This window comes from Lemur catta, chromosome 12, assembly GCF_020740605.2.
Source record: "Lemur catta isolate mLemCat1 chromosome 12, mLemCat1.pri, whole genome shotgun sequence".
Classification (NCBI taxonomy): Eukaryota; Metazoa; Chordata; class Mammalia; order Primates; family Lemuridae; genus Lemur; species Lemur catta.
Window position 1 is genome coordinate 8829680 of NC_059139.1, and position 12667 is coordinate 8842346.

The 12667-nt window shown below is 39.0% G+C and overlaps 1 protein-coding gene across 1 annotated transcript in view; it reads right to left on the reverse strand.

Moving 5' to 3' along the window:
• Positions 1-12667, reverse strand: part of DNAH5 (dynein axonemal heavy chain 5) — a 193791-nt gene that overhangs the window by 19140 nt on the left and 161984 nt on the right. The window contains exons 69-72 of the mRNA XM_045565937.1: positions 11148-11269; positions 8803-8952; positions 3073-3318; positions 471-690 (exon numbers count right to left, since the gene is read on the reverse strand). Coding sequence (XP_045421893.1) covers positions 471-690; positions 3073-3318; positions 8803-8952; positions 11148-11269 — 738 coding nt within the window. The remainder of the gene's footprint in view (positions 1-470; positions 691-3072; positions 3319-8802; positions 8953-11147; positions 11270-12667) is intronic.

Genomic DNA, 12667 nt, shown 5'->3' on the forward strand with positions numbered 1-12667 from the left:
AGTCATGACTGGAGGGTCACTTTTGTCTGTTTTTGTTCCTATTTGAGTTTTAACTTCTCTCATGTTCTGATCCATGGCCCTAAGGAAATGAAGGCATGCCACCGCTTTAATGTAGACCCTGCTCTTGGAAGAGGCCACTGTACTGCTTGAGGTATGGAGCATAAAGACCATAAACGACAACACTGTCAATGCTTGATGTCAACAGAAAAGGCATGCGTCTGGCTGGAGAACAGCATAGGCTTAAGCAGAGCAATACTGGGAAAATAGGAAAATTGAAGGTAGGAAATCCCAGCTCTGACTCCCCAACACTGCTGGGACATATTCCACAGCGAAGATGACAACAGGGGACCACCACCTTCCCATCAGGTTAAATAATAGCACTACTTGGCATAACCGTATCCTAGCTAATTCTGCTTTTTATAATTTCTTTAAGAAAACAATGTAAGTACAAAAAACTCCCACAGACTCACCACCATATGTTCTTTTCAGTCCTGCCCGGAGGCCCTGTGGAGGCTCATTGGCAAATTTAATGGACATCTGAAGGAGTGTAATCGGGAACTGCTTATGGACCTCGGTGGTCACCCAAAGGCGGAACGCGTCATGTACGATCTCAGTTTCTGTAATTATGTCCATCAGCTCATCCATGAAATCAAGTCCCAGATGGCAGTTCTGCAGAAGTGCCCACCCTCCCTAAGTCAACAACAGTAAATGGAAATTAGGCGATCTTGTGTTTTACACACAGATTTAAATCACTAGGTTCTTTGGAAACAAAATAATTAGAATTTAATAAAAAAGTACACTGACTACTTTAAAGTAATCTAGGTCAAACTTTAGGATACAATAATGTTAATTGACATGAGTTATATTTTTTTCCTGGTCCAAGCATTTGTCCCACAGTATACGAGCTCACCAGTTATAGTCGTACTACATGGCAGCAGTCATGAAAATAACCAAAGCAAAACGTAAAAAAGAGATAATAGTACTTCCAAGTAAAGATGGTTGGTTGAAAACATACTCAGCTCAGCTCCCTCCTTAAATTCCATTAAAACTTCAATGAAGGGTTTTCTTTTTTAAGGCATGAACTCTTACAGATGAAGACAGTGAGGATGAAGACAATATCCATAGCATTTAAAACTGACTCAAGAAAGCTGAATTCCAAACTGGCATTTAGGGAAAGCTGATTTATACCGCATAACTCCCAAAATTCTCAAGAAAAGGTGGCACAAGGTACCTCTGGAAGTGGGGCGGGGGGGAAGTTGGCTAAAAGAGGAAGATTGAAAGTCTAGCTCCCAACATGTTCTCGCCTCCCCTAATCAAAAAGGAAATTGATTTTCTTTAGAAGGCAAAACAGACAGGGTGGTCTGGAAGGGAGGCTGTCCGCACAATACAAGAATAGGTACCACACTGGAAATGGGTGAAACAGGTACCTGCTGAATTTGGAGACCTGCTACCTCCCTTCTCCCACTAGTCCCCAGAATCCTGGCAGCCAGACTACATCCTGTAGAATGTGGAAGAACTGTCCCTGAAAATCTGACCACCTCTAAGAGCAAGAGCCTTAGAAAATAATAAGCCATATATTTTGCATATATTATTCTATAGGAAGATTCTTTGTGTAAAGCAACTCAGGCAAAATTTGGGATCAAGCAATAAAAATTTCCTCAATATCTAATCTATAGGATACTTTTGCTAAAATTATCTACAATGTCCAGATCATAATCTTGAGATGATTTCCTGTAACTTGCTTTGGATCATTAACTAGAGCAATGTGAGTTATTTCTTTCTCCAAAAAGCAAATCAAACACCGGATCTAAAATCTTAGTAGAGTTACACATAAAAACAGGTAATTTAAGGAATTCACCTAGTCCCTTATATTTTCTTCAGAAATTATATAGCATTCACTGCTTAATAAACTATCTAGATTTTGCCCTTTGAAGAATTCAATTGACATTGTCTATAATTCAAAACAAAAAATATTAAAATATAAAACATCAACACTTAAGTGCACATATAGTAGTAACATTCATAGGGTGTTGGGCAGGTGGGAGGGGGAAAAGAAGATGGGTATGTTCACACCTAATGGGTCTGGTGCCCACTGTCTGGGGGATGGACACGCTTGAAGCTCTGACTCAGGTGGTGCAAAGGCAATATACATAACCCAAACATTTGTACCCCCATAATATGCTGAAATAAAAATAAATAAAATGTGATAAAAAGCAATGAGCCTTCTTTCAAGGGAAAAAAATGCCTAAATACACAAAGATATATTACAAACTATTTCAGATCTCTGAAGGAGAGATTTAAAAAAAACATAATAACAACAAAAAGCTTGGGTGGCTCTCTTTCATCTAGCATGAGGTAAATCCTGATCTAAATTTCTTACCTGAAAACTCTGATGCATCATCATCGCCCATGGAATCCTTTAGCTATGTTGTTTTCTTTGAGACTGTCATACTCTGTATTATACATTTTATTTTCATCTAACTGATTTTATTTTCATCTGACTAGACCATTTTACTAGGTACTTGGTTTATTCTCCCATATTGCCTCAAAATTTTTAATACAAGCTTTTTTACAGAACTTTTTAAACACTATTGTTTTAAAAGTTATGAGCACACTCATAAAAATAAATACTTTTTTATTTTACTTGAAGTTAAACTATTAAACAGAAAACATGAACAAAATGAAGGTTAGAAGTGATCCATTTAAATTGCTAAAAATTTACCTGCCTGAAACTACAATTACATAATTATTTATTTTAAATTCAAATTAAACAAATGTTTTGTTAATGAAAGTGGTTTTTATTCTGAGTACAGTAATATCTATATTATCCAAATTGAAAACTCAGATGTTCTTGTTGGATAAGTTTTCCATATAGGTCAAGGCTCAGCATAAAAGTTTTAAGTTTGTATCTGTTTCTCCATGAAAATTTTCTAAAAGATTTCATACCTTTCCCTGTTTAGTAAACAGCATGCAGCACATAAATTTAAACTCCTAGTGATTCATGATTTCTTTTCTGCGTTGCTATCCCATCACCTGTAATAGCAACAGCATAGCACAGACATCCAGTCTTACATTTGCCATGGTCTGCTGCAAGAGCTTCCGAGCATGGACCTCCTGGCCCTGGCCCATGGACACATAACGTGTTTCTATTTTCAATCTCTTCCCCAAGGCGATGATGGAATCCGTGGGGTCTGAGCCCATAGACAGGAGACAGATAAGTGGTGTCCGTGGATCAGATTCCTCCCACGTCTTTTCCAAGTCCAGAATAAATCCTTCTGCATATCTTTCCCCCATAGAGTCCATGATGTACTTGCGGGCCTGCCACAAACAGTACACAAGTCAACAAAAATAGCTCCAATCCCTTCATGAATATAAGGCAGCGTGGTTTCCAAAATTCATCATTGAATGAATTCAATGATGTCTACAGTAACTCTGCCGAGGAAAAGGACAGAGACTTTTGTGTGTGTGTGTTTGCTTGTTTGTTCATATTCCCATTCTATAGTCAAGGAGGCTGTGTTGCTTGCTCAACACAAAATCATACACTTAAAAGACCAGAACCAAAGTTGTATGACTTCTGGTCTGGAACCCACCTCAATATACTGGATGCTTCTTGTTATACATGAAAAATAAAAATATTAGAAAATGCTATTGTTTAGTACACTTTAAGGCAAATATATATGCATTTAAATAATCAAGTAAGCAACACAATGCCTAGAATTTAATGGAGACTTATCAAATAGATAATTATCAAATGACTACTTATTGAATGAAATTTATTAGATACTCATTGAATGAATGAATGAATTTTTTAGAGAATTAATCCATAATCTTTCTCTCCATCATTGTCACCATCTCTTCCCATCTTTGGCTCATCCCCTTCACTGTTAATTTTGTTTTGAATGAAATCCCTGCTCACAATATCACCGACTTTGTCAACTTTATTATCAACCATAAAAAATTTCTAGTAACAACACAGTCCTATTTTAAACAAAGTAAAACAAACACAACTTATTTTTCAACAAATAGTATTGTGAATATGACCCTTACTCTATATTCTCCCTCTCATAAATGATTAGATTCCCTCAAAGAAAATTTCCCTCCTATTCTGATGTCTTCTCCCACCTCAAGTGGGTAAAAGCCAAGTTTTTCTCTCCAGTGGGATTCCCCAGAATAATCATCCTCACATAACAAACATGGCCATGCTGCAGGTGCAGCATGACCTGGAACCCAACGAAGGGCCAAGCAGGTGAGCCTCCCCACTCAGATTCCTAGGGAAAAACAAAACAGCTTCAGATGGAGCTTCCCTTGAATCAGATGGGGTTTCCAATAGGCTTGGACCTAAAGGGAGATGGAGCTGGTTAAGCCATTGTCTTTGACTTAGAAGCATCAGAGTTTTATTTCAGCCAGAAATACAGGCTCTTCCTTCATCTTGAGTATCTTGCTATCCCCTATTCATCCTCAAAATGATTATTGTACCCCAAGTCTCTGTGCTGACAAAGTGGTATGGTGTCCCCATCATGTCTGCCCTCTTTGCAGGTTAGAGTGGGAGAGTAGTGGGCACAGCGAGGGAATCTCCTGGCTCACCATCACCGCTGCGTCTTGGTAAAAGAGGGGAAATTGGTGCTGATGAGCTGGACTGTTGAATGACCAGAGTGCTCCTGCCTCCTGATTACCTGGTTTGTGGAAACTCCCCACACAAGTTTGTTATTCACATGACCCAGTAAAGGTTCTCTTTTAAAAGCAGTCTCTCATGAAATATCCATCTTCCTCATGACAATGCAAAAAACAAAAAGATGAGTGTTCCCGTTCCCTAAACTCATAGCAGCTAATTCAGAAAGAGCTGGGCCATTTTACTATGGATCTCATCCTTCTTCTAAATCCATAATTCCTCCTCATGACATCCAGTGCCCCATATCAATGGCAGATTAAGAGGCATGCCAGCTTGGTAGAGTACACAGGTTTTCCTGCCTTGGCAACTCTTTCCAGATGACTTTGGGATAAGCACACCACCTGACTTCCCAAAGCCCAAGAAGTGGCAGTCAGGGCCCTCACTGGCAGGGCTAGACCACTGGCAATGAAATGACCAAACAGTGCCTGGGACCCTCACTGCTGAAGATGACTGCCCATTTCAACCTTCCTCTCCTTTACTAGTTCCAGTGGTCAGGAGAAGTTCTGAGGAGGTAGAGTTCAGTTCAGTTCAGTTGAATTTGGGACACAATATATCATTTAATTTTGTATTAATACCTCTCAATATTTTTTCTAGGTTGGCCAGATCTAGTAGCAAAGTCTCTAGCCTGGGTATAAATGCCCATACATTTTTCTGCAGACTTCTGGCAGATATTTAAAGAGTTTGCCTTACACATTCTTTGACTTCCAAAAGTCTGTTCTATGTACACATGCAGTCGCAGTCACTGGAGCAGTGAGCTTTGCGATCAGGAAGGGCTGCAGAGGCTGAACACAGGCATTCCACAGCTGTGGCTGTTTCTCCGCCACCAGGACCTGCCATCGTTGCAGCATCTCTACAGTGCACCTCATCAAGATTCAACTGCTTTTACTCCAGGGTAGCGAGGAGCTCAACATGTCGAATATTGCCATACAACTCAGCAAGGACCCAACACAGGCATCACCGTCCAAGCCAGGAGCTAACATGCCGGAATTCTAAGGGGCCAGAGGGTAACTCTTTTAGGCTTTGCCGGCTAAATGATCTCTGTTGCAAGTACTCAACTCTGCCACTGTAGCACAAAAGCAGCCATAGACAATACATAAACAAATGAGCATGACTTTGTTCCAAAGAAACTTTACAGACACCAAAATTTGAATGTTATATAATTTTCACATGTCACAAAATATTATTCTTCTAGTGCTTATTTTCAAGCATTTAAAAATATAAAAACCACTCTTAGCTCACCAGCTGAACCTAAACAGGCAGTGGGCCGAATTTTGTTGTCAAGTACCAGTTTGCCAACCCCTGAAATAAACGAAGGGGAAGCCACTTTACTTATAATGGAAATGGTGACTGAATTTCACCCCTAGAAAGGGAATATTTCTGAAAAAGGGATATTCTCAAATAGAGTCACAGCTGGTTCAACGTGACCCCAAGTCTAAAGGCTGTATTAAGTCTATGGTGCAAATATGTATTATGTGAGGATATGTAGCAACTCCAGAGAAGCCCCCCACATAGCAGGTATGGATTTGAAACCACACATACATGTGCTATTAATAGAAAGAGTGTATTTCTTCATCCTTGGTACTTCAACTTCAATCCAACACCCTGCATTGTCTCACTGGGCCAGCAGGGCAATGATTTCAAGCCTTACTGGGTCTCCCCATCCCAGATAATTCTCCACATAAAGCAGGTATGAACCTTTGGTCCAAGACCTCCTCTCTGTCCAAGGCAGTACAGCAGGTTTTGGGGACAGGAAAGTGAACAAATAACCCTACTATTTTAGGAAGCTTGCCCCTACACCCAAGGATGAGACATACATCGAGCAAGTCATAGCAAATGAACTAGTTTAAAGGAATCATGACTCTCAGGGTGATATGAAAGTACAAAACGGATTAATCTTGCAGGAATGTATCAGAGAAGGCTCCCTCGTGAACGGAGCATTCAAGCTGCTGCCTGGATGCTGAGTGGGATTTATCAAGACAAGGAGGACAGTGAGGTGGGTCGGAGCACTCTGTGCAGGAGGCACATATGCAGAGAACGTGAAGCAGAAAAGAACAAGTCACCAGCTGGGGGCACAAGGACATCCAGAATAACTCAGGTAAGAGCTGACTCAGGTGTGTGCCAGCCAGGCTTCTGCACTGCCTGCCAACCCTTAAAGAAAGCCAACACCTCATTGGCATGACTGGGAATGGAGTGTCGCATATTCACAGACTGTTCTTCACACAACTCTGGAGAACTTTTCTCTTCCAATATCTGGTGCCAATGAAGCAGACTCAACCTTTGAGTAGGAGAAAAAAATAAGCAAATAAACCTCCTTGCCTGTGCTGACTTCCCTTTGTTGAGTATTTTTGAGACACCCTCTGAGACTGTGGCATTTTTTTCAACCAGGTATCCCCAGCTGTGCACAGTTACGCTCAGCGCGATACGGAGAACACCTGATACTGCTTGTGGGGAAGAGGGACTTAGGTTTCTACATCATAGACCTTCTCAAGTGTTTCCCAAAATGTCTGGTTGAAAAATCACAAAAGGAATCTAAAAGGAGAGAGGAGAGAACATTTTTCCAAAAGAACCTTCTAAACCTTGTTATCATATGGACCATGTCAAGCCATTGCAGGATTCGAAAAGCCGAGGAATGGCTTGTTCTTCCCATTTCTCCCAGCGTGTACAGGATGGACTGCAATCGTCAAGAAGGAATAAAAGGAGCCCAGTTAGGAGGCCATGGCCACGGTAAGCCTAGGGATGGCATAAGCCGGGTTGAGGACAACAAAGTTACAAAGCAGCATTGGAGACTTAAATTTCAGCATTGAACCAAAGTTTTCTATGGAAAAAAAAAAAGGAAAGAAACTACTCGAACCTTTCTTTCCATACTGCCCTTAAGTAAGGCAACTGCTGGACAATTCATTTGGGCAGGATAAAAGTAACGAAGTTGAGAAGAAAAACTGAAAGGAAAGGTAATTTCAGTGCCCTGAATTGCAAAACTCATTTCTCTTTTCTCAATAAATCGTCGAATATAGCTGCTTTCATGATTCCGCAGCACCTGCGAGGATTTGGAGGTGGTACTCCATAAGTTTTTAACACTCCCTCTGGACAGTGAAGGGGAAAACATCCTGCATTCTATTATAAAACCCGGCCAATTATTAGTACATGGCTTATTTGGAAAAGCCCTTAAGGAGTCAACCTGTGCTAAATATTAGAGTTAAACTTTTAATTGTGGAGGAACCACACAAGTCTTTTTAGTGAGTAAACTTCCATGAGGCTAGGCCAGCAGATTAAAGGTCTTTGAAAAGATGAATCTTCTGAAGGTGGGATTCACATTTAAATCATATGTTAAATTCAGTTTTAGGACAACTTACTTACATCTAAAACCTACTTACATCTAGAGTTGTGACATTTTCTGGGGAAATGACTATGGTTTGGGCATGCTGTCCTTCCCTCCAGTCTACTCTGCACCCTAAGCCTTTACATTCTGTCTGCTTAAAGAAACGTTTCACTACTAGTAAAATGGGTCATCCCTATAATTTTTGAATTAATATAAAATGATATATAAAAATAATGCATTACCTTTATGTTATACCTGTATGCCAACCTGAGAATCATGGTTTCTTATTTACTCTTGCTGTACCACTTGGACCAAAGAAGATGAATAATGCATCTCAGGCATTTATTTGTTGTTTACTTTTCTATTTTTCACATTTGTCTTGCTAGAAAATCACATAGAAGCCTACAAGAAAATTCTCATTGAAATTAACATTTGGGTTTTTTTTTTTTTATTTAAAAGGAAATTCTCCTTAAAAATATTCTCCTGGCTTGGCACAATGGCTCACACCTGTAATCCTAACACTTGAGGAAGCCAAGGCGGGAGGATTGCCTGAGGCCAGGAGTTTGAGACCAGCCTAAGCAACATAGTGAGATCCTGTCTCTACAAAAAATGAAAAAATCAGCCAGGAGTGGTAGGGCACTCCTGTAGTCCCAGCTACTTGGGAGGCTGAGGCAGAAGGATTAGTTGAGCCCAGAAGTCTGAGGTTGCAGTGAGCTATAATGGCAACATGGCACTCTAGCCCAGGCAACAGGACAAGACCTTATCTCAAAAAAACATATATATATTCTCCTATTTTTCTCTTTAATATGTACTCTACCTGGGCAATGGTTCTGTCAGGGCACCAGGACCTAATAAGGAGAAGACGTCTGAAGCAGTCAAGAGATTTATCATAGGAATTTGGAAGAGGCTCCTCCTCAGGGTTTTCCTTATCAAACCAGATTTTCCACATTTTCTCATTTCTTGATATCTGAAAATACCACAGGATAAGAAATGTGTCACACCACACAAAAACCTTTCAGTAATAGTTCACAGGTATTTTTCATCAAACCCTCTGACCATTCCGGGCATGTGTGAATTACATTCTTTGACTATTTTTTTTATTTTATATTCCAGTACCAAAAAGTTTGATAGTCTAGGCCGGGCGCGGTGGCTCACGCCTGTAATCCTAGCTCTGGGAGGCCGAGGCGAGTGGATCGCTCGAGGTCAGGAGCTCGAGACCAGCCTGAGCAAGAGTGAGACCTCGTCTCTACTAAAAATAGAAAGAAATTATCTGGCCAACTAAAAATATATATACAAAAAAATTAGCCGGGCATGGTGGCTCATGCCTGTAGTCCCAGTTACTCGGGAGGCTGAGGCAGTAGGATCGCTTAAGCCCAGGAGTTTGAGGTTGCTGTGAGCTAGGCTGATGCCACGGCACTCACTCTAGCCCGGGTAACAAAGTGAGACTCTGTCTCAAAAAAAAAAAAATAAAAAAAAAAAAAATAAAAAAAAAAAAAGTTTGATAGTCTAAAATCAAATGTGATTTGCTTTAAAGTCAGTCTACAGTAACATCAGCCTATAGCTAGCTTTCAAAGTAGGGAGAATCCTGGGATATTTAATTTCTTCTGTACCTTTGTGGTAACAAATTGGTAAAGAATAAAGAAATCAATGGAAACTCATTTTCATTATTTCAAGGAAGTATAAATTGCTCCACAAAACTTCTCACGTCAGGAATCAAGTCTCATTCACTTATGTTTCCTCATTTCCCAGGACCATTCCTGACACGAAAGAAGGTACTTAATACATGTTTATTATTGAAGAAAAAGACTTTTGGTCAATACTCTATTTATCTAGAGTAATTTGAAATACACCATTTAATATCATCAAATGAATGATCGGACACCTACCACCTTCAGGCAGTTGGTAAAGAGGAAAAGGACACAGTACATTGTCCTCTGGAGCTTAAAAAGCCAGAGGGAGACAGACATTACATGGACAGGCATATCAAAAATATTGAACAAACAAATAACATCTACAGATAAATATAATCTTATGTTCTCTGGTATATTCCCTTTGGTTGAAGCCTCAAGTGTATTTCTTGGGATCTAATCAAAGGGAAATCATTTCAGGTTCACATTTAGAGAGTATCATATAGGAATATAAAATAATAACCTATTTCAATCATAAAGCCTACTTAATGTGGAGGGAATTCAGCCTTCAGATATAATCTCCAGAAGGTCCAAACTTCAACAACAGACAATGGTCCAGGCAAGGTCACTGGGGGAATGAACTAGTGTGCATTAATATCTTTAAAAACAAAGTTGTTTAACTCAAAAGAATGGTTTGTACCCCAAGTACATGGTAGTAATAACAAACATCCCCAGTTGTAAGTCAAAACATAAAAATAAAGCAGAACTTAAGCCTGTGGTCAACTTAACCTGGGAAAGTCAAGAGCCAACCTGAAGACATTTCCTAGTCAAAAAAAAAAAAAGTCTTCCATCTGTAGCTGAATAAAACTACCCTGTTGCCAATTTCATTTCTCTATGGTCACCTGATTTTCAGGAACCTGTCTCCTGGCTTATCCCTATTCAACTCTCTATACCCAACTTCCGTGATTCCAACACATGCACTATTCATCAGGGGCTGCCTGGTGTTGGGAGGATGGTAACTTCTAAAGGTCAGAGGCCAAGTGTGTGCATGAGATTCATACCTGGATGCCTAACTAAGGCTGTAGAGGGGGAGGAGCAGAAGAGGACGAAAAAGAGGGAAAGAAACAAGAAGCAAGAAAAGAAATTTAGCATTGAGAGGTGAGCTATTCATATTTCTTTTCATTTAATTTCTAGAACGAAGGCAAAGCCTTTTAAGTACATCTAATTATTTAATCTAATTGAATCTATCCATTTTTCTATTTGTGGACATTCAATTGATAATACTGACATATGGCCCAGGACAGAACTAGTTAAAATTTCTGGGCAAATTTCTTCCTGCTAGACCAATCTATAATGAGTGGAGGGTACCTTATCAGACTGCAGGAGAACTTCAAGGAAGGCCAAGCACATGTACTACCATTTTAAGTGTGACAACATTAAGAAATTTCTCTCTTCCACAAATATTGTAGCTAGTGATAAATCAGAAAGCTGCTCAACATGACATGTGCTTAAGTTTATTCAAAGCACAAATTACCTGATCAAGGACATCTGAAAACTGCCTAAGTTTGCTTAGTTCCACCAAATTCAGCCAAGTCATGTCCAGGATCCATTTAAATGGTTTAGAAGGACAGGCTTTAAGGTCCAAGGAGGCACCACCTTTAAAATTAAACATATACAGTTATAAGATTTTTTTCCTTTAAACAAATCTGTTTAGTAAAATTTTTTATTAAACCATTTTAATTTCAATTATTTTACAACCTTGACATTTATTAAGCACAGAAATATAAATCATAGTGAAGAACATGCTTTAAAACTTAATAAATGAATGGCTAATTTTAGAAAAACACATTTAATAATCAGTAATATAACTCTGGAATTAGGCAGATGCTGGACTCTGTCCTAGTTCCACCTGTCCAAGGTCTGGAACAAGCCATTTCATCTGTCTGAGCCTCATTTTACAAATATGTAAAATGACAATAATAAAGACTAGTGTTGTGATGTATATGTGTAAAACACACAAAACAGGATTGAGGACATGGCAGAGTGTTACTCAATGAGCACCTATTGTTAATATTAAGGATTACTTAATGTTGGCACAGGCTAATTTTAAATAGAGAATTTATCTAGAAATGTTAGTAGCACTAGATGTGTTTGAAGGATTCTCTCCACAAATCAGTATGTTATGTACATCTATCTTGAGCATACCCCAGGGCTCTGTGCTATATCACTTGTGTTTGGTCAATCTGACCACAATAAGCACTTCCATTTAAAACTGACTCCTTTTTTTCTTATGATTTACCTAAGCCTGTGTAACTTATATAAGTCACACAATGCCATAAGATAAATGAGACTTTAAAAGTGTTATTGTTGCCCACTTCAGGAAAATTGAATGTGTGAACAATCATATTTTAAGAGTTAGGAAATCTTCTGTAAGATAAAATATACTGTTTAATAAATAACATCCATTAAAGAATTTCAAGGAAAATATGCTCTATGCATTATTCTTAAAAGGATATAATAAATCCATTTGTCTACCTTTAAAATCTCTTTTTGAACAGAGTAGGTTATAAACAAAGAATAACACTTGAGATATTTATTGACTCAATCTCTATTTTACCCAAGCAACATATATAGCACTAAACCATTATCTTTTGCCAAATCCATCTTGGTATATTTACAACAACAAGGTAAGTGTGGCCTTGAAGCCAATTCAATGGAAATATTAGCTCATAAAATGAAAACAGATGGTTTTAACGCCAGGGAGTAGTTAAAGACCTAAAGACAATGGCATCGTGTTGAATAAATGTTGCACCAATTTCCATAGCAACTATTCATTTTCCAACAAACTGAAAAGCATGAGGTACTCACCATAGGGTTAGGGAAAGGCTATCCATAGAAAGGAAAGGATATTCCTTGCAGACTACGCATTATTTATTGCTTAGTAGAGAGTAACTACGTCATGAACATCTTGCCTGCTCCAGAAGTGTGCAGTGGGGCAAAAAGGAGGATTGTAATTTGGGGGAGGTGACATATTTCTGAATAATATGGTATCAG